The sequence below is a fragment of the Vigna unguiculata genome, chromosome 3 (assembly GCF_037176805.1).
Source record: "Vigna unguiculata cultivar grain cowpea cultivar isolate G323 ecotype 2 chromosome 3, ASM3717680v1, whole genome shotgun sequence".
Taxonomy (NCBI): domain Eukaryota; kingdom Viridiplantae; phylum Streptophyta; class Magnoliopsida; order Fabales; family Fabaceae; genus Vigna; species Vigna unguiculata.
In genome coordinates, this window is record NC_140794.1 from 26,755,094 (window position 1) to 26,777,952 (window position 22,859).

The window sequence follows — 22,859 nt, forward strand, 5'->3', positions numbered from 1 at the left end:
ATATTATACATTTTAGGAAAAATAGTAGTTAGTTGCATTACAATTCATAATATTCCAAACCCAACTGTATCCTCTTGTTCATTTCTCTCTCTTTCATTATCATTCTTCTCAATTTCAATTCCTCCGAGATTCTCGCTTTGCCCAGTTAAGGCGTCACGTTAACCCTCTCAGAATGAACCAACCAATTAATTATTAATTCTTATTAACTACAAAAACTAAATTAACTATTTTATTTTTCATTTTTTTCTAAAAAAATATTATATATTATATAATTTAATTAATTTAGAAAACCCGATGAAACACATTATTACAGCGTTTTGCAGTGTTTCTACGTGTCCACACTTGATAAGTCTCCTCATACACCTTATTAGACTGTCTCTGACTCACTTTCCTCAACACACAACACAACCTTAACCTTAACCTTTGCAGCGACAATGGCCGGCGAACTCGCCGGAGACCACACACCAGAGCTCCTCTGTCTGGTCCACGACATCGCCGGAATGTGCGTCGACTCCTCCTCCGCCGCACCCATTGCCGCCGACGCCATGTTCCGCAAGGACTGTACCGATCTGGTTCGCCGGATCTCCCTCCTTACCCACTTGTTCGAGGAGATTAGAGAACTCAACAGCAACAACAACAACAGCAACAATGTTGTTGCTTCCGCTTCCTCGTCTTCTTCCTCATCTTCCGCCGCATCTTGGTCCTCTGATCTTATCTTCGCTCTTCAGTCTGCAAGAAGCTTGCTTTCCGTCGCCAGAAACTTCCGTTCCAATTGCTCCTCTGTGAGTTTCTTGATCTATTTCAACGCTAACGCGTGGGGGGTTTCGAAACTTGAGCTACGACTTCGTATTCTTCGGTTTTCCAGTAATTTAGATCTGTAGTTCGCTGCCTAAAATTCCCAAACTTTTAGGTCTTTTTTGCATTCCTTTCAGTAACCGTAACGGCAGCGTACAAAGTTTTTTTTGAGGAAGATTGCTCTTTAATTTTGTGTTGGTTATAAAGTCCAATTGTTACTTGTGAGAGTAGATATTTCAGGAAATTGTTACTTTAATTTTTTGTTGAGTGGGTGTAATGCGTGCAATCAAATCACTAGCTATTGTCATGTTTCAGTGGAGAAGTAAAATACCTCCCCTATAAGTTAGTCAGGGCTTGCTTATGTTCTTTGCGTTATGTTCTTTGCGTTATTTACAAAGAGGGTCGGTTTTGTAGAAAGACTATTCTCGCACAGCGTGGCGAATCAAGGTTTGAGTCCTTTATGAGAGAGGGTCTTGCATTTGGGGCTAAACGGTGTCTGAAACAAATTTGCTCAATGAGGATATCTGTAGAAAAAAAACAAATGTCCACTGTGTTGTTTCATTGAATGGGAGTGTTCTTCTGTTTGGCATTCTGGTTTTGTTCTTCGTGTCTTTGTTAAATTTGTGTCCTTACGATGTGTTCTTTATATAGAGAGATAATTTTGCACTTGTTCAATTGTTTAAGTCGGAATGTTACGGGGGGTTGAATTTCTGTGGCCATGTCTATATGTAAAAGGATGTCTGTGTACTTCTCTGAAATTTGATGTATCTTGATTTAAGGATGGAGCCGCAAAGACCATTGTCTTCCAATTTCAGTGTGTGACGTGGAAATTGGAGAAACTGTTGAGTGATTTGCCGTATGACAATTTGGACATCTCAGAGGAAGTCAAAGAACAGGTACACTTTGGATGAGTAGGTTGGGTTTTAATTTGATATACTATTTGCTTGAGTTAATTTGCTGATATTATTTGCTTTTCTAGGTGGATTTGGTGAGAACGCAATTGAAACGAGCCTCAGATAAATATGGGTTTATGATTTCAAAGATGCCATCTCATGAATTATCCCAGCCACTGACTGAAGAAATTAGTCAGGTTCTTTCCAAATCCGTAGGTGGATTGTACAAACAACACAGCTGTCCTGAAAATTTATCAGAACTAGACAGCATTCCTAAAAACAATGGAGAGAATAATTGCAGCACAAATCGGCTTGGATCTCTCTTGGAAAGAGCAAGGAGCATCCCTGCTTCTTCTGAAGTTCTCTTTTTGAATGAATCTGATCCTGAAAGTCAAGAAATTTCTGAGACAAAAAGTCTACCTGAGGTTAAAAGGCCTGAAGCAATTGTGATTCCTGAAGATTTTCTTTGCCCTATATCCTTGGAACTAATGAGAGATCCTGTTATTGTGGCGACTGGTCAGGTAAATTCATCTCATCAGATCAAATGCTGCATCAACAAAAGAAATATTCCTGCAAATTTTTCTGGTCTTCTAAATTTCCTGCTTCCTTTATTCTGCAGACGTATGAGAGATCTTACATACAGAGATGGATAGATTGTGGAAATACAACGTGTCCGAAAACTCAGCAGAAGCTCCAACATTTGACACTCACACCAAATTATGTTTTAAGGAGCCTTATTTCTCAGTGGTGTATAGAGCACCATATCGAGCAGCCAACAGGACTAACTAATGGGAAAATAAAGAAGAGTGATGGGTCGTTCAGAGACGTTACGGGTGACATAGCAGCAATTGAAGCTCTGGTGCGGAAGCTCTCCAGCCGATCTGTTGAGGAGCGTAGAGCAGCCGTTACTGAAATCCGATCACTATCCAAACGAAGTACTGACAATAGGATACTAATTGCTGAAGCTGGAGCAATTCCAGTTCTAGTGAACCTTCTAACATCTGAAGATGTATTGACGCAAGACAATGCTGTTACTTCAATTCTAAACCTTTCCATTTATGAAAATAACAAAGGACTTATAATGCTTGCTGGTGCCATTCCATCCATTGTCCAAGTCCTCCGTGCTGGAACCATGGAAGCAAGAGAAAATGCAGCAGCAACCCTCTTCAGCTTGTCACTTGCAGATGAGAACAAAATAATAATTGGCGCGTCAGGAGCCATACCCGCATTGGTAGAATTGCTCCAAAACGGGAGTCCTAGAGGAAAGAAGGATGCAGCAACAGCATTGTTCAATCTATGCATTTATCAAGGGAACAAGGGCAGGGCCATTAGAGCAGGGATCATCACAGCATTGTTGAAAATGCTTACAGATTCAAGCAAATCAATGGTTGACGAAGCCCTGACAATAATGTCAGTTCTTGCCAGCCACCAAGAGGCAAAAATTGCTATAGTAAAAGCCAGCACTATACCAGTTTTGATAGATCTTTTGAGGACCGGATTGCCTCGCAATAAAGAGAATGCAGCTGCTATTCTTCTGGCCTTGTGCAAAAGGGATGCCGACAATCTTGCTTGTATAAGTAGACTCGGTGCCGTCATACCTCTCTCTGAACTTGCTCGAACTGGTACAGAGAGGGCCAAACGGAAGGCTACTTCATTACTGGAGCATCTTCGTAAGTTGCAGCAACTTTGAATGGTGTAGTTCTGCAAACAACTTCAAGTTTCTTCTGTTCTCTCATTATTTGACATAATTTTCCACACTGCGGTTTGCAAACTGGTCATACGAGGTGAAGTAAGAAAGTCAGCCTCTTTGATTCAGTTATTCTTTTCTTGGTTTCTTCTTTTTTAACCCCTGTATGAGCGTGTAAAGAAATCAATTGATATATTGTTTCCTTATGAAATTCTTACACAAGTTCCTGTTTTCGTCTTTTTTAGCTGTTTGCACTGTTGAAATAGTTAACTGTAGCATCTAGCCCTTGTTCTACCGACTACAACTTAAATTAGATCGTGCCAGAATCAAGGCACTCTTTGAATCTCAATAAATGTACTCAGATTTAACATCAAATTTCCCAGATAGAAAAGTCAACAGTTGTCTCCCTTTTTCTTTTCCAGCTTTTCCTAATCAAATCATAAAAGTAGAAGATGGAAAGAAAAAGAGAAGTTTATACGAATATACTCATTCAGAGAATCTGTGACTAATATTTGTTTTGGATATGTTCCTTCCTTGAAGGGCATGAGCTCAGTTTGAACCAAACATTTTTGGTATGCTCCTTCCTGTGCAATCATTGAGTTAACTCCATCAGGATCATTGAGATTAACTGAGAAATTGAAAAGGAATCTTCCTCGAATAAATGCACACTAGATTCAGTGTGAGGTCAATGTGAGAGATCTGCCTAGAACATCTGCCTCATTTACTTCAAGTAGAAGTCATCTTTGAATCAAACAGCAAGGAAGCAACTGGATCCAGTTTATCAGGAAAAGTCCACAAAATAGCCAATCACCCAAGATATGCAGACACCTCCACGCGTATTCAAATCAATTGTAAAATTACTCCCTAAAATTGAATAAGGATCAGTCGATTTAATTTCCTATTTTGACATCTAACTATGTTTTAAATAATATTACTTTACTTTTGAGAAAAATACATGCAAAAATTAAAAAACAGAAATTGTAAAAGTGATAACTGAATTTACCTTTTTATTATAAGAACTAAAAAAGCTATACTTAAATTCGTTTTAGATTTATAAGATGTATTATTGGAGTTATTGATGAATAAAAAATTGTTACACTATTTCATTGGCATTTTGTCTTGGATTATGCCGACAAGTGGTTAAGCTGCAAGATCGGATCCCTTCCCTCTTCTATGGTGTCCCAGTCCTTTTAATCTGCTTCTTGTTTTCACCTTCTTCGTAAAAGGTTCTTTTCATATCTTTTATATTAGCTACTTCAGAAATCGATGATCCGCTAATCATACCACATGTTTCACTTTCATTGACCTTTGTTCTTTCTTTTTCCACACGAGCTACTAGTATTCCGAGACTTTACTTTAAACTAATCTAACTTCTTGATGTTTGGTAAAAATGATTTTCACTTATTGACCTTTGCTTTAACTCTTTTTAGTATTTTTAAGCACTTTTTCAATTATTAGAAATGTTAAAAAGTTAAGAATAATTACATAGCTTTAATTAAAACAACCGTCCCCTAAAATCCAAAAGTAAAATTCTCAGAAAAATGATAAAAAACAAAACTTGAAGCATTTAAATCTAATTATTTTAAGAAACATCTACATTTACAATAACATTTCTTAGCATCCTATGGTTGAACTTTCTTATTAGGTTAAATCTTAGAAAATAGCGTTTTAGAATTGATATATGTTTAAAAGTAGTAAGACTCAATTATTTTAATATTGAAAGGTTTTAGTATAAATAGTTTTATTATAAACGAGTTTCATTATTTTAACGCAATTTTTCTAGAAATCACTTTTCTAGAGTTCTTTGACTTTTCTCTAGAAGTTCTCATCTTCTGTTCATCTGTTGGAAGATCGAAGACTGCTATGGTGATCCTCTTGGCAAGCTCTTCCTTTCTATTTGATTAGTTTCTTCAACTGTGTATGTTGAATTTCTACTTATTTTCTTGTGGGTCTTTTCTGTTCTGGCTTGCATGTGACCCTGTGTAAGACCCGAGAAAATTAAATAGTTAATTAAATAATTATTTAATAAATGCGGGTAATAGGAGCCTTTAAGACATTTAATGCAGAGTGCTATGATGTGGAAAAGTACTAGTTCAAATGGTTGAGAGTACTTGATTGTGTGAGAGGACTTGGGTTTAAGTCCTATGTATGCCAATTGTGTGTTATTTTAATCTAAGAATAAGAACTAAACTTTATTTTTTTGCCTAATTTTATTTTTGGCATGGAGACAAAAAGATAGAAAACCCTAGCTGCCAAGGGAGATAGCTTGAGAGGCTAGAGACAAAACCATAATGATATTTGATTAACCATTAAACCAAAAACTTAATGGTATTTTCGTTTTTAGAGTTAATCTCATTTAATTAGGGTAGTAATTGTGAGAGAGAAGAGAATTGGAAGGGAAATGGTACTGCATTGTGCGTGAAATTCAAGCAATGGTTTCCATAAATGTTTCGTGATGAGTGCTGAGAGAATTGAGAGTGGAAAATATTGTTAAGTGCAAGAGAAGGCTAAGAGAGCTTTTGAGTTAGAGACATATCAAGAATTCGAATTTGGAGCAAGGAATCCAGGTAAGGGGAGCTACTTTCGCATGTTTTAAATCCTTTATGATGTACTGTTTCATTGAATAAACCTTATTGCATGAACCCATTCCCTCATTGTGTTGTTTTCGCGATTCTGGGTTTCTGCCCAGAAATCGCCTGACGGCTCATCAATATGTGCATTGTTTTTGTTTTTGTTTGTTGCCAGGCGGCGAGACAGTGCTCACGTCGATTTGGTTTGTTCTGATGCTGTTTGAACGAAAATCAAGGTGGTTTCTGTAATTGATTTGTGTAGACCCTATTGGGGGCATTGTTGATAGGAAATTAATTAGAATTGTGTGTATAGTACAGTTTGGGGACATACTCATGTATGAGAATCTGTGATCATATGCTCTAATGTGAGAAGGGAGTGAATTGGGGTGGATTCCAGAGAGCAAGGGTTGAGTAAAATTTAAGAATTACATTGAGAGGAGAAGTCCAGCCTATTTTAGGTAAATTGCTACAGTTTGGTTCGATTGACAACAGGGTCGTATATTGAAGGAGGCTGAAATCACTCGCAGGGATGGAGAAACCTAGGTTTAGGCTGAATACTGGTGTATCGCTTGGCGGCACTATGCTTGTCGCCAGGCGATGGCGAGGTGCAGTCATTGGGTTGCGAGTTTGAGTAGTGGAAAATGAAGAGAGGAACCTATGTGAGTGAGTGGTACTAGAAATTTATTAATGAAATTGTAAGGAAAAATATAATTATAGTACTAAATTATGTGAATTGAAAGAGGTTTGGAAGTATGAGTATATTATGGTGTAATTGTAGGAAAGTTAATTAAAGAAAGGGAGAATGATGATTCTAATTCAAAGTTTCAGGTTTGGGAAGTATAGGTTTACTTGGGGATGTACAATTAGGTCACGAGATAGTGTGCCTTAGTGAGTTAAGGTATTAGCTATGAATTGTGTAATATGGATTGAAAGTTAAATGAGTAGACGGTGTATTACTATTGTAATGTGATTAAGGTAGGTAATGTGTGCTATAAGGAACTGTACTGTGTGGTCTAATTTGGAGTTAGGTTGAGTCATTGGATAATGAGGGAAGAAATTGGTAAATCCTAGGTATTGTTATGAGATTGGGAATGAGAATTATAGGTAATGGGATCGCCTGTGGGGTGCCAAGGAATCAAGAATGAGACTTGGATGAATGAGAGTGCCTTGCTACCTTGGAGGAGTTAAGAGAGTATGAGATAATCTGGTTGAGGTGCGAAAACAACAATTGGTACGCTGCTGATACAACGCCTGGCGGCTGGAGCGTGCGTGCCAGGCGATAGGAGCTCCAGGAAGGGGTCTACAATGATTGGCGCCTAGCGGTAGGGTAGGATCCGCCAGGTGGTAGCGAAGAGGTAGGTGTTCTGTTCATGGACCTGGCGCCTGGCGGCGTGGCTTGAACCGCTAGGTGGTCTGCACGGGTTTTGCCTGGCAACGCTTGGGGCTGCGCCAGGCGATAGTGTTGCAGATTATGACTTGTGTGCGTTGCTTTTAAGCAGTGATGCTATACCTGGGTCGGGAGATGTTGTGCCATGAGCGGGTAGGTTCATGGATGGGGGTTAACATGTGATGATATGAGCGGGGAGGTTCATATCCAGTTACTCTCGCGTGGGGATACGAGCGAGGTAGGTTCGTATGTTCCGTGCTCACGCTTGAGAGGTGCTGCGTGCGGGGAGGTACGTGGCTGATGGATCACATGTGTTGGACTACGGGCGGGTAGGTCCGTAGAGCAGGACTACGAGCGAGGACGTTTGTAGAGGCAGGATCACGAGCGGGCATGTTCGTGTGAGCATCACATTCTTGAGTCCAAGGCTAACCATTTTGTGTGATTTGAAGGCTGAAAAGCCTTGGAGTTAAGGTCTTGGCCAAGAACTAATTAGGTTAAATAAGATGAGTATCTTATTATATTCTGTGATTATATATGTTATTTCTATTTTTATCAGTTCACCCTTTCTGTTTGCGTATGGCGATGATCGTGTGATTCGTTGCACGGGAGTAGATGATGATACAGGTGATGTTGAGGATGCTCAGGCGACGGAGTGAGGGCTAGCTGGGATTAGAGCTAGGGATTTTTTATCATGTTTTATTTTATGATTAAGGGTTTTAGAAATTTTAATGCTTTCAATACTACTATTGTATAAATTTTTGGCGTGTTGTTAAACATTTTGAATTTTTCCCGCGTTTGGGAATAATAATATCTCGTCGACTAAATTTCATTTTATATTTTATTTATTTAATTAGTAATATTCCCTAGGGATGTTACATCCTGCTTTGATTGCATGTGACATTTTAATCATCAATATGAGTCTTTGTCGGTTAGTGATCATAATGGTTGGTCATGATCGTTCTTGTGTTGTTCCTAGGTATAGATAGAGCATCATGTGGAGTTAAAGGTGTTTTGGTGTTCCTTGGGTCTGTTGAGCTATTTGAGCTGGTTGATCTGCTTTGTCAGGTAAGAGAAGCTAGTATTGGTTTACTTTGTAGTGTTTTTCTAAATTAATGAATGCATGTTGATGAATTTGATATGTGATGAGTATGGTTGTTTTTGCTTGTATGGTTTAAATTATGCTTCTCAAAGTTGAATCCACAAGTTGTGAAAATATCCATTGGTTACCTGTGAAATTCGTTGTTAGAATTATGCTTGTCGTAGCTGAACCCACAAGTTATGGAAATATCCAGTGGTTACCTATGGAATTCGTTGTTTGAATTATGCTTCTTGTAGTTAAATCCATAGGTTGTGGAAATATCCACTGGTTACTTGTGGAACACGCTGGTATGAAATCTTCATCCTATTACCAAATCCACAAGTTACTTGCGAAACCTTCTGTTTGTTTTCTTCAACTTTAACATGAACTCTCGACTCCCATTTGTCATGTGTGACATTTGTGTTTTTATTTTTGTTTATAAAGTTTTACTAGTTGTTCTTGAACATTGATGTTACATAGTGCTTATTACATGCAATTATGAAATATGATATGTGAATATGATGAATGAGCTGTGTATGACTGTTTGGTATGAGGAACTCGGTGTGAGATTATGCTTTATGGAGAAGTGATGAGGTTATAAGTATAAAAGAGAATAAGTGGAATGAAATGAGAAAAATTGATTTGAATTGTTTGTTGCATAAGGGTTAAGCTTCTAAAGAAGAAGTGTAGTCCTCACTAGTAAGTTGTTATGCATTGGCTAGGGATATATGTTAGTCAAAAGTTATCCTATACTCTACTAGGTTTACAAACTCATATAGAGTGTCGTGGCCTAGGTGGTGAGAGTTGAAGGAGGTTCTTATGGCAATATTAGGGGGGTGGAACCACTAATCTAGTGATGCCACAAGTAACTTACCCTGTCCAGTGGAAATTAATTTATGTTGGTTAGGCCAAGTGGAGTGAGGGCTTTTGCCGCAATCCACTTTTATGACAGGTGAACAACTTTTATGTCTAAGTCAATGCATCAATCCAAATAATTGAGTCTAGAGAGTCTGTAATTATATGTTTGATATTTCTTTTTATGAATGTTTGAAATATGCTATTTTATGATGTAATAAGTTTAATTGTTATATGATTATTTCTTTTATAAACTAGCTTACCCTTGTATTTTGTGTCTTGTGTTGTTCTTCTTTCTTTTGCGATGATCATTTTTTGGTGGTAGCAGATGAGGTTGCAGATTTAGGGGTCCCTTTGAAGGATGAGGAACCATAAGTTAGGTTAGTAAAAGGTTTCTGGGAGCTGTAATAAGTGGTTAACGTGTGTATAAAGTTTGGTTGATTTTACTCGGTTTGTATAAATGATATATTTTGATAATCATATCTTTTATAAGACTGTATTAATATATTTTATATAAATGGATCATCAGTTTTAAATACTATAATGAAATATCCTAATTTTTTTTAAGCCACTAAAATTGAAATGTTACACTGCACATTTGATATTTATGATATATATATATATATAATCCAGACCCGATAACATTTTAAATGAAAGTTACTTCAGTTCAACCCGAGTTCGATAAATATAATATTTTTTGTATATTGTTATTATCTTGGGTGTGCTTTATAACATGAAGAAACTTTTAATCATTACTGAACACTTTATACAGTTATTGAAGGATATTTTGCAAATGGATCTCTCCTGATTTCTGTTAGAGTTTGATCTCCTTTCTGTTGACTTGAATAGTAGCCCAACTTCCCAAAAACACTAACTTATCTCAAAGATTTTTCCAGATAAGAACATTTGGCCCCTATTATAAGATCCAGGTAAAACTCTTTCCCGATCACAAGCTACAAAATATTAACCAGAAGCAAGATTTAAGCATCTGCATCGACCCTGATTCCATTAATGTTATTCGAAGCCAGGTTGAAACCATTGTTCAACATATGGAGCGACTTCATATCATGCTATATCTACTATTTTACTCTTCAATCTCTCTTTTTTTTTTTACAAATACAAAATGTTAATTTTTTTAATGACCAAATTACCTCTAAAAGCCGATTGGCAACCGGTGCAATTGGTGTGAAAAAACATTTTTAAAATGGTGTATGACATGCAATAAGAAATTGGACTTTTGACCAAGAAACTCCTGCTGTGGGTATATTACTTAACCAACATTGGAAAACATTTCAAACTTATGAGCATTGAATGGTTCTGAAAGTCAAGTTGATTTTTATTACATTACAAAAAGTTCAATTTCATTTGACTTCTTAGAAGAGTAATTTTCAATAAATAATGTAGTACAAAAGTTAAAAATCATCATAGTTTGTAGAATTGATAAAATAAGTATGTTTCAATGTATTAGTCCAAAAATTTCATAAAATAAACTGGGCCACACTGAAAAAAAAAAATAGCAACCTAAATTAAGCGGCCACTTTTTGTTAAAGGTGGAAGTAGCATTTATTTTATTATAGCACAAACAGGTTTTAGAATTTATCTATCAAATCAATATATAAAAAATTAAAATGAATTTCATTTATATAACTTAATTTTTTTTTAAAAAGAAAGTACTTTATCAGGTTTTTCATATCATGTGCAAACTTATCATATAAAAACTTAGACATGTTATGTATTAACTGTAACCTATTTTAATTAACTTTTGCCACCTAATTGATTCTAGCCTTTTGAAACAAGTAATATCATTTTTTTTTGTCTAAATCCAGTTATGTTAAGTTTTTTTTCTTTATCTATTTAAAATATTGATCAAATTATACCAATATAATTTTTCATTTGATCCATCAGGGTTTGTCATGTTTTCATGAAAGCAATTATTTTTTTTTTTTGAAAATCGATTAGATTTAAATGTTGATGATACATAGTATTAGAAATTAAAAATTCGTGATATATTCTTGTTTTTTACTCAAAAGTACTTTTTGCCAAATATTTAAATTCTTAACTATGTAATAATAACGGTTATATGATATTTACACGGCAGAAGAAACCGAATTGAAGGGAGCTAGGTCGTTTAACGAAGCACGTAACTAAATTTTCCTTCCTCATCTATGGTTGGTTGTTGTTGATGCCTTTATCATACTTCCACCTCAGAGACACATTTGCGAAGACCAGGATCCACTGCAGGTGCAGGTGTATCTGCAACTCTGCACCATTCCCTACACTTGTTTCTCTTCATTATGCCCCATTCAACCAACCTCTTTCAATTTTCTACTCACTCTTGCATCAATTCTCAAACACCTTTATCCATGTCAAGTCCATCCACGCACAAATTATTAAGAACTGGATATCCACTGAAAACTATCTGGCCGCAAAACTCATCAAGGTCTATTCTGATTTGGGGTTTCTTTGCCCTGCCCGCAAGGTGTTTGATCAATGTTCTTTACGTGGTACAGCTGTTTGTAATGCCATGATGGCTGGGTTCCTGAGGAACCAGCAACACGTGGAGGTTCCCAAGTTGTTCAAAATGATGGTATCTGGTGATTTAGAAATCAATAGTTACACGTGCATGTTTGCTCTCAAGGCATGCACCAGCTTGTTGGATCATGAAATTGGTATGGAAATAGTTATGACAGTGTTTCGAAGGGGGTTTCATTTGCATCCCTATGTTGGTAGTTCGATTGTTAACTTTTTTGTGAAGTGTGGCTATCTTGATGATGCGCGAAAAGTCTTTGACGGAATGCCGGAAAAGGATATTGTATGCTGGAATTCTATCATTGGTGGTTATGTGCAGGAGGGATTCTTCAAGGAGGCAATTAAACTGTTCCTTGCAATGATTGGTGGTGGGTTAAGGCCGAGTCCAGTGACAATGGTGAGCTTACTCAAAGCCTGTGGAGAGAGTGGACTTAAAAAACTAGGAACCTCTGCTCATGGTGTTCTCATTGCTTTAGGCATGGGGAATGACGTATTTGTGCTTACTTCGTTGGTTGATATGTATAGTAATTTAGGTGACACAGACAATGCTGCTTTGGTTTTCAATGGCATGTTCAATAGAAGTTTGATTTCGTGGAATACTATGATTTCAGGATACGTTCAAAATGGTTTGATACCTGAATCTTTTGCACTCTTTCGTAGACTAATCCAAAGTGGTTCTGGGTTTGATTCTGGGACCTTGGTGAGCCTTATTCGAGGATGTTCTCAAACATCTGACATGGAAAATGGAAGAATCCTCCATGCTTGTATTATAAGAAAAGGAATTGAGTCGAACATAGTTTTGTCCACTTCAATTGTTGACATGTATTCTAAATGTGGTGCCATAAAGCTAGCAACTATTGTTTTCGGAAGAATGGAGAAAAGGAATGTAATTACATGGACTGCCATGCTGGTGGGTTTATCTCAAAATGGCTATGCAGAGGATGCCCTTAAATTATTTTGTCAAATGCAAGAAGAAAAGGTTCCCGCCAATTCTGTCACTCTTGTTAGCCTTGTGCATTGTTGTGCCCACCTAGGATCCCTCAAGAAAGGAAGGAGTGTCCATGCTTATTTGATCCGGCATGGCTATGCATTTGATGCAGTTAATATGTCAGCGTTGCTTGATATGTATGCCAAGTGTGGTAAAATTCGCTCTGCTGAGAAGTTATTCAATAATGGATTCCCTTTAAAAGATGTTATACTATGTAACACTATGATTATGGGTTATGGAATGCATGGTCTTGGGCATTACGCTCTAGCTGTATATGATAGAATGATAGAGGAAAGGCTCAAGCCAAATCAAACAACATTTATTTCTTTGCTAACAGCTTGCAGTCACTCAGGTCTTGTTGAAGAGGGTAAGGCTTTGTTCAACTGTATAGAAAGGGATCATAATATCAAGCCTCAGGACAAACACTATGCTTGTCTTGTGGATCTTCTTAGTCGAGCTGGCCGCCTCAAGGAAGCAGATACATTGGTGAAACAAATGCCCTTCCAACCCAGCACAGACGTGTTTGAAGCTTTGCTCAGTGGCTGCAGAACCCATAAGAATATTAACATGGGGATACAGATAGCAGATAGATTAATTTCCTTAGATTACTTGCACTCTGGAATTTATGTCATGTTATCAAATATTTATGCTGAAGCAGGAAGATGGGAATCAGTGAATTACATACGAGGCCTCATGAGGATGCATGGTCTAAAAAAGGTACCAGGTTACAGTTTGATAGAAATAGGGAATCGGCTATACACATTTTTTGCTAGTGACGATTCACATCCTTGTTGGTCAGATATTTATCAATTATTAGAAAATTTGAGACTTGAGGTGGAGGCAGAAGGTTACATTCCTGATACTAGTTGTGTTCTTCGTGATGTAAATGAGCCAATGAAGGTTAAGTTACTCTGGGGACACAGTGAGAGACTAGCCATTGCATTTGGTCTTTTAAGCACTCCATATGGAAGCTTGATTAGGATCACCAAAAACCTTCGTGTATGTGTTGACTGTCATACTGTTACCAAATACATATCAAAAGTAGTTCAGAGGGAAATTATTGTGAGGGATGCTAATCGTTTCCATCACTTTGTTAATGGGAAATGCTCATGTAATGATTACTGGTAATGAGGACTTGCTGAAAAGCATTGAGCAAGTTACAAAAGCTACCTTAATGAGAATGAACACGACTAATGTCACACGTTTGGTACCCTTATATTCTTTACATGCTTACACTAAGAGAAATATAGTTATTTCATCGTTTAACTTTACCAACAAGTCAATTGTGTGTTGCATTTAATTTTTTTTTCAAAATGTCGTTATCGTAGTTGGAATCACTTTAGAAATTCCATACTTTGGTAGTTTTGTAGGTAACGTGGGAGTTGGTGAACTTCACAATCGTCTCAATTAGTTAATCATGGCAACAACATTAGAGCTCTTTTGAGAATGGTAAATTCCTCAAATCGCCTCTATTTGAATGTTGTATTTCGTTATTTGAAGTTTACATTTAAAAACTTTGTTTTATGTACTTTGTATGAACATATGAAACTAGGGGGACAATGGTGTAGTTTTTAAAAATAAAGATTAAAGGAAAGACTTGAATTTTAAATGAATTTTTTGGGTTAATATAATTTATTAAGAAAGACTATTAGGGAATATCTGCTTTTGTATACAATTGATTCCGTTATAATAAGTTTTTCCATTGATCTGTTTTTCAGTTGTATATATACTCTTGTATACTGATCTTTCATGCTAGGTTGATCAATAGTGTTTAGTGTTTCGTTTATGAGTGTTCTATTTTTCTCTCTTCAGAAACACTAATATGGTATCACTATAAAAAACAAAAAAAAAAAAAAACTTTTTGTCTCTACACCTTTTTTTTTTTGTTTTCTTGATCAACTATGACCTCCAACATCCAAAACCCTTATCCCAATCAACCACTTGATCATATTATCAATCTTGCAAATCCTCTTTATCTCCATCCTTGAGAAAATCTAGCCCTTATTCTTTTTGGGTCTTGCTAACAAGTGTCCTTATAGCACTGGTTAAGGATAGTTAATATACACGGAATCATATAAAAGTACATAGTTAAGTGTGATATTAACTAAAATCTGACCTAACAACTATTAATGCAATTTTATTTTAATTAAATGACAAAAATACCCATAAGTGTTGTACATGTGTGTTTAATATTTTATTTAATAGTCATCAATAAAAATTAAAAAACAATTAAATAATAAAAAATATATTTTAATGTTGTTAAAAATTAAATATAATTAAACATAAGAAAGTTTAAATTAACAGAAAAATCAAGAAAAAAAAATAGTGTTGAACATCTAAAATTGAAAAAAAAACAATTAAAGTATCAACTTGAGTTGGGACTTTAAAAGTTCCAAAGTCTTTGTTTTGTATCAAAAAATTCTTGTCTAAAATTAAAAGGGTATTTTTGTTTTTAGAAAATTTGTAATATGCATTTATACTATTTTAATTAATGTATTTAATTATTTCAGTTTTCAATGTAAAAATAATATTACCAATGCACATTAATGATTCCTTGACGAGTGCCCTAAGGGCACGGGTTAGCATTCTCCATTCTTTTTTATGCCCTTCTCATGGAAACTAATTACTATCACTGAGAATGTGAAATGATTGTTGCGCTTGAAACCAAGAATAACGAAAAAACTTATCATAAATGCCTTCCCATATCCTTCGATCTATGATTTGTTACATGATGTATGGCGTCAATGCAATCGTATGGTGATTTCATGGCTTACGAGATCAATGAGTCCAACTATCAAACATTCAGTGATGTGGATGGAAATTGAAGCAAAAATATGGTAAGATCTTAAAGATAGGTTTTTGCATGCTGATAAATTTCACACTGTCGATCTTCAAGAACACATTCAAAGTTGCAAACAAGGTGACTCTTTTGTTTCTGAATATTATACTCGATTGAAGATCTTATGGAAAGAAATAAAAATGCATCGGTGTATTCTTTCTTGCACCTGTTCTGGTTCTTATTCTTGTGGTCTTCTTATTTAGCTTCAAAGAGAACGCAAAGATGATTGTCATTCACTTTCTTCGTGAGTTGACTGATTTTATTCTCAAGTTCGATCTCAGATCATGATGATAGATCCCATGCATTCCCCTGTGAAGAGTTTTTCTATGATAATGCAACATGAATGATATTTTCTTAGTGTGCGTTCCATTCCTTCACCCCAAGATTCCATTGTGTTTACTGCTTCCACCAAAGTATCATCGACTTCCACAAGGAACCTTTCCCATCCCAAAACTTGTTGGTCGCAACAAAAAATATTGTGAGAAATGCAAGAAAACCAATCACACCATCGACACTCGTTACTTTCACATTGCTTTTCCCTAGGCTATAGAAGATCCAACTGCACTTAAATTTCCAATTCTGCTCCTTCGGTCAGCTTGGTTAATGTAGACCCAAATACTATTTCACAACCTTCTTCCTCGGGAGATAGTTCTAATCAAGATCAATTTCATGTCTTAAAAGAGGAATATTAGACCCTCATAACTCTCCTCCAACAAAACAAGGACACTTTGTCTTCTATTAATCACTTAGACTTCATCTACCAATCATTCAGGTGAAAATTTTTTTTCTTGTCATTGGATTCTAGATAGTGGGGCAACAAATCATACTTGTCCCTGTAAATCTTTTTTCACATCCATTCAGCCTATCATGCCTATTCCAATAAAATTACCTAATCAAACCACAATTTTTGCCAAATGTTTTGGCACCATTCATCTTGGACCTTTAATCCTCAAAAACACTTTTTAGGTACCAGATTTTGCGATTCATTTAATTTCCATTCCAAAATTAATTTCCATCCTCAATTACATGATTTTATTTTGTGATTTTCATCGTTACATCATGCATATATCCAACTATCAAATGATTAGTATAGCTAATTAAAAGAATGACTTGTTTTACATGTAAAGATCCAATTGAATTTGTGAAGACATACATCTAATACACATTGTTTTCCTTTTCAGTTTTTCTTTGTAATGGCATTTGAAAACTCTTAGTTGTGGCATTTTAGGCTAGGCCACACATTTCATAAATGTTAAAATACTTGCCTTCTAATACAATGATATCACTTTTGAGTCTTTACCTCAATGTGATGCTTGTCATTATGGAAAACAAAGAAATTACCTTCTCCCAATAGTCATAATTGTAGTTCTATATTCTTTGAACTCATACACGTGGATATTTTGGACCCTATTGCTCATACGTCTATTGATTATTTTCAACATATTTTTACCATAGTTGATGATTTTACATAATTTACATGAATTCATTTTTTAAAAACCAAATATGTTGTCATAACCATTCTTCATCTTTTATTCAACTAATAGAAACACAATTTACTTTAAAATTTAAGAAAATCAAGTCTGACAATGGTAAAAGTTCTTTGTAAATGATTTTTTTCCAACAAAGGCATTTTGCATGAGGTTTCTTGTGTTGAGACTCCTCAAAAATGGTATTATTGAAAGGAAGCACCAATATTAACTTAATGTTAGTCATGAATTACTTTTTCAAGCCAATTTACCCTTTTGCTTTTGGTTATTTGTTGTCAATCATGCTACACATATCATTAACAAGCTTCTCAATCTTTTTTCAAAACTTAAATCCCCTTATGAAATTTTATATGGACATTCCCCTTATTTGCATGATTTACGTGTATTTGCCAACAGTCTTACAATTGCACATACCAAACTTAAAAGTGTTACTAAAGTCTATTTTTGTATAATCTCAATCACAAATCTTTTCTATTTCTCAAATGACATCTTTATGAGACTCATCTTCGTTATCCCAATGATGATTCTTTTAACCCACATACTGATATTGTCAATAACATTACAAGACCATAATAAATTTGATTTCAGTATTGACACACCTCTCTTTAATTCTTCTGTTACACTTGCACATAACACTTCAGATCTACATGAAAATCTCAATTTTTTTAAAAAATATTGGTTCTTTACATACTGATCAAGTTCAAGTTACTAAATCAGATTCAAGAGTTTCCACTTGAGTAAGAAAATTACCTTTTTATTTAACTGATTACTAATGTTTTATTATTTCTTCATCTAGTGCTGCTTATACTACTCTCTATCCTTTAGATTCTTATTTGTCATATTCTAAATGATCAAATAATCACATTGTTTTTTGTTTTTCTGTATTTGGTACATTCGATCCCAACACTTTCAAAGAAGCAAGTCAACTTGATTGTTGGAGGTAGGTTATGAAGGCTAAATTACATGCTCTTCAGAGAAATAAACTTAGTCATCTAGTTCTGCTTGTACTACTCTCTATCCTTTGGATTCCTATTTGTCATATTCTAAATGCTCAAATAATCATACTATTTTTTGTTTTTCTGTATCTGGTACATCTAATCCCACCACTTTCAAAGAAGTAAGTCAACTTGATTGTTGGAGGCATGCTATAAAGGTTGAATCACATGCTCTTCTGAGAAATAAACTTAGTCCTTGGTTGCTCTTCCTCTTGGAAAGAAAAATGTAGGTTGTACATAGATCTATCGTAACAAATACCATTCAAATGGGTCTAAGCGTTACAAAGCAAGATTGGTGGCTCAAGGTTTCACACTTATGATGCACCGATACTTCAACTTGGGTCACGTATCCGACACGTATCGTGTCTGATACTTTAGGATATTTTAACGATACTTATCAATGAAGTATTTAATTTATAAAGTAGTAGTACACTACAATAAAATCTTTGAATAGTAACCAATTTTAGTGACAAAAAATAATTAGTCACTATATAGTGACAAAATTGACAACTAAAATAGTTCCAAAAAATTATAATCGGTCTCTAAATTGTTAATTAAAATAGTTTTAATGATGAATTGGTTTTTAAATTGGTCATTAACATTAGCTACAAGGTTTTGACTACCAAAATAATTGGTCTCTAATTGGAAAATTTGGATTCACACATTAACAATCATATATTTATTATGTTTGTAAGAATTATTGTACACTTTTCATTATTCATATATAACGTATAGTTTAATTACTCGGATGATACCCACTTTGGTAGGAGTGTGTCAAGTTGGTACCCGCCGAAAAAAAAGTGTCAATTGTGTCCCCACTTTTGAAAAAGTGCATCAATCAGGTCCCTTTCAGAAAAAAATAATTAACGTCGTTAACAGCAGGCCACGTGTCACTCTCACGTTTTTTTAATTTTTTTTAAATTTTTTAAATTTTTTAAATTTTTTTTGTAAAAATTTTTTTTGCAACGTGTCAAGTCCCTATTTTGACACGTGGCAATGTCAGTGCCATGTGGCAGGATAATGCCACGTGTGACAACTGTCATTGTACTGATTTCAATTTAGTACCCATATGTACTTGATTGTTTCAATTTAGTCCCCACTTTTCGGCGGGTACCAAATTGACACACTCCTACCAAAGTGGGTACCATCCGAGTAATTAAACCATAACGTATCTATCACGTATTGTATCCTATTATTTTAAAAATAATTGTGTCGACATATCGGATACGTGTCGTAGCCGATACACGTATTGTATTTGTGCATCATAGTTTCACACAAATAGAGGGGGTGGATGTTTTTTGAAAATTTTCCCCCAATTGTGAAGTTAACCACAATGTGTTTTCTTCTTTATGTTGTTTTCTCTTCTAGATGGTTTCTTCACCAATTTGATGTTGACAACACATTTTTTCATGGAGATCTCACTAAACAAGTTTATATGCAGCTTCCTCATGGCTTTCTTCATTCTACATCTAAGATGGTTTATAAACTACAAAGATCTCTACATGGGTTGCGTCTGGCCAGCAAGCAATGGAATGCTAAGCTCACCTCTGCTTTACTCACTTTTTGTTTTATCCAAAGTTTTGTTGACCGCTCGTTGTTCATTCAACATAATGTTTCATCCATCAAAACTTTTTTGGTTTATTTAAATGATATTCTCTTAAATGACAATAATATCTCCTTCATTACCAAAATCAAACTATATCTTCATGCTCAGTTTCATATCAAAGATCTTGGTCAACTTAAATTTTTCTTAGATTTTGAGGTTGTCCTTTCCACCCATGGTCTTGTTCTCAACCCAAGGAAATATTGCCTTGACATTCTCTCTGAATTTAGTCTCATTGGATGTAAACCAACCAATACTCCTTCCATCCCATTTATGAAATTAAATGTAGAAGATGGTGTTATTCTTTACGATATAACAATTTTTCGAAGATTAATTGGCAAATTAATATATTTGACCAAAACCTATTCAATTATCTATTTTGTCGTCTAAGAAATTAGCCAGTTTATGTCTCAACCTTGACAACCACATCTTCAAGCTGTTTTTTGCATACTCAAGTATTTGAAACGTGAACCTGGCCAAGGCGTTTTTTATCCAGCAGATAATCCTCACAAGCTTCAAGCCTTCTCTAATTCGAATTGGACCATATGTAGTGCCACTAAAAGATCTATAACAATCTACTACATATTCTATGGTCATTGGTTAATATCATGGAATTCCAAGAAGCAAATTACAATCTCTCGTAGTTCCACAAAAGTTGAATACAAGGCTTTAGCCACACTGGATTTTGAATTACAATGGTTAAAATATGTTGTTGATGATCTAGCCCTTTCCATTTTTTTTATCAGCAATAAGTGTATTTATATAATTATAAGATAGAGTACTTAGGGTACTCTAACCCATATACAATGTATTTATACACAATAAACTCCAAACAATATTTATGAAGCTAATTACATGAGAAATATCCAATTAACATGTCCTTTCAATCGGTTCCTAATGTCTGGAGTTTACTTTTAGAAGGGCTAAGAGCTAACTTACTTAGCAATGCAACAAAATACATAGTCCACCTGTTATTTTCTCTAATTTAATCATTTGTATAAGGTAGTTTCAATCTCCTCCAAAGATTCTATTAAAACCTAAATTGTTAGTTGTTTGTCCTATTCCTACATGTGAGGCGCCGTTTTCCATATGCTTGCTTGAGATAGTTGTGCCTTTTTTTTGATTTGCTTCATACATAATTCAGATTATGCCCAAAAGTTTTTCCCTTTTAAGAATTGGTAAAAACAATAAAATCTATCTCCTGACACTTCCATGTTATGAAAAATGCTATGATTGTTACCATTGTAAGAACTCATAAACCTGCAAGGAACCATTAGAAAGATTGTATTTTCCATTTTTCTGTTTAGCCCAATACAACCATACTAGTAATGACCTCTTAGACTAATCTATGTCAGTTCTAAGATTAATAATAAGTGCATCATAGCTAAAATGTAGCCCTTTCCATACCCATGCCTTTTTCTTGTGTTCTGCGATAATCATTCTACGATTCAGCCAGCCAAGAATTCCTTTTCTCATGAATGAAGCAAACATAAAAAAGTAGATTGCCACTTCATTTAGACCAAGGTTCTTGAAAGACTCATTATTATCTCTCATGTTCCATCAAAACATCAACTTGCGGGCATGTTTACCAAGTTTCTTCATCCAACACCTTTCCATGCAAATGTGTACAAGATGGTTCTTCTTAACAGTTTTTCAGTTGTACATATACTCTTGTATATTGATCTTTCAAGCTGAGTTGATCAATAAAATGTTCAATGTTTCTTTTACAATTATGTGCATATGTCTATATTATTTTTTATTATAATAATAAATTACTATTATTATAATAATTGTTGAAACAAAAAATATTGTTAAATTATAAAATAATTTTTATACAGGGTAATTATAAAAAGTAAAATTTTTGATAATTTTGTTATAAATAACTTTTCATTTTTGTGAAAACCTAGAAAATAGCTTAAGAGTTGTGGTGATTTCTGTAAAAAGGTAACATTATATTGTTTTAGTAATAAAAGGTTTGAAAAATAAATAGATTTCTAATAACTAGATTTCATTTTAAATAAAACCATTATCTCTCTAGAAACCACTTTTCTAAGTACTTTATCTTCTCTCTTCTTGTTCTCACTCTCAAGTGATCCTTGCGACAAGTTCTTCAAGTTCATTTGATTTGTTTCTTCAACTGAGTAAGTTGATTTATTATTGTTTTTTCTCGATTCAAATTGTTTTGCTTACATGTGCTCTTTTAGTCATCTATATGAGTCTTTGTAGATCAGGTATCATAATATTATGGTTTGATCATATTTCTGATGATTTTATATGTAGATAAAGCATCTTGTGGGTTGGAAGTGTAGAATTGTCTTAAGAGCTATTTGAGCAACTTTGTTAGGTGAGGAAAGCTAAGATTTCTTGATGTTACGTGTGGTTGTGTGTTTGAAATTGTGTATTGTGAAACAATAGTGGTGTGAAATTGAGTTGAGTATCCTATTACTTAACCTATAATGATGAATTTTGTATGTTGAAGCCTTTAAGTTTGACATTGTGAATGTGAAAATTTGTTGAAATTGTTAGATGCTCCGAATATCCTTTTGCTTGGGGTTAAATTGTTGATTTTTGTATGATTGAATGAGAGAGTTGTACTTGAGTAATTGGTCAAACTAATACAAATTATAGCAGGTTTTTCAAAACTATTGAGTTAAGAAAAGAATGGGAAGTACTAGTTTGAGCAATTGAACAAGCAAAACACTCAATTTGAGATTTATTGTCATGGCCTCTAGCAACATCTTTGGAGCATGGATGCCAGGCTAAAGTTTTAAAGTCAGAGGACAAATTCGTGCTAGGGCGCTCAACAATGGTTTGTACTGTTGGGCGCCATTGTTCCACAGAACTCTGGTGGTCTCTAACACTAGGCTCTGGATTGCATTGCTAGGCGCACTCATCACAAAGAGCTCAAAGGGTTTCCAGTGCTAGGTGCTAGCTTAGGTCGTTGGGTACTCAATGGGCAATGAGCCCTTGTCATGCTAGCGTTGGGCATGCCTTTGATACCGTCAAGCGCTAGTTCTGCTTTTGGTTCCGTTATGCTTTTTATTATTTTTGGCTGGTTTTAATTGTTGACATTCTTGATTTTCCCAAACTTATAGTAGGGATATGAGTTGATATAATGTTAGGAATCCTATGGGGGAAATTTCATTAGTTGAG

The 22,859-nt window shown here is 35.0% G+C and overlaps 1 protein-coding gene and 1 pseudogene across 1 annotated transcript; both read left to right on the forward strand.

The window, feature by feature from the left end:
* The first annotated feature begins 346 nt into the window (after positions 1–346).
* On the forward strand, positions 347–3,597 carry LOC114178240 (U-box domain-containing protein 11-like). The gene is made up of 4 exons (XM_028064040.2): positions 347–782; positions 1,575–1,691; positions 1,775–2,209; positions 2,308–3,597. Exons 1-4 carry the CDS (start codon positions 435–437, stop codon positions 3,376–3,378), a joined length of 1,971 nt encoding a protein of 656 aa, XP_027919841.1. The 5' UTR covers positions 347–434; the 3' UTR covers positions 3,379–3,597.
* A 7,768-nt stretch (positions 3,598–11,365) lies between these two features.
* On the forward strand, positions 11,366–14,048 carry LOC114175232 (pentatricopeptide repeat-containing protein At1g11290, chloroplastic pseudogene; annotated as a pseudogene).
* Positions 14,049–22,859: the final 8,811 nt, after the last annotated feature.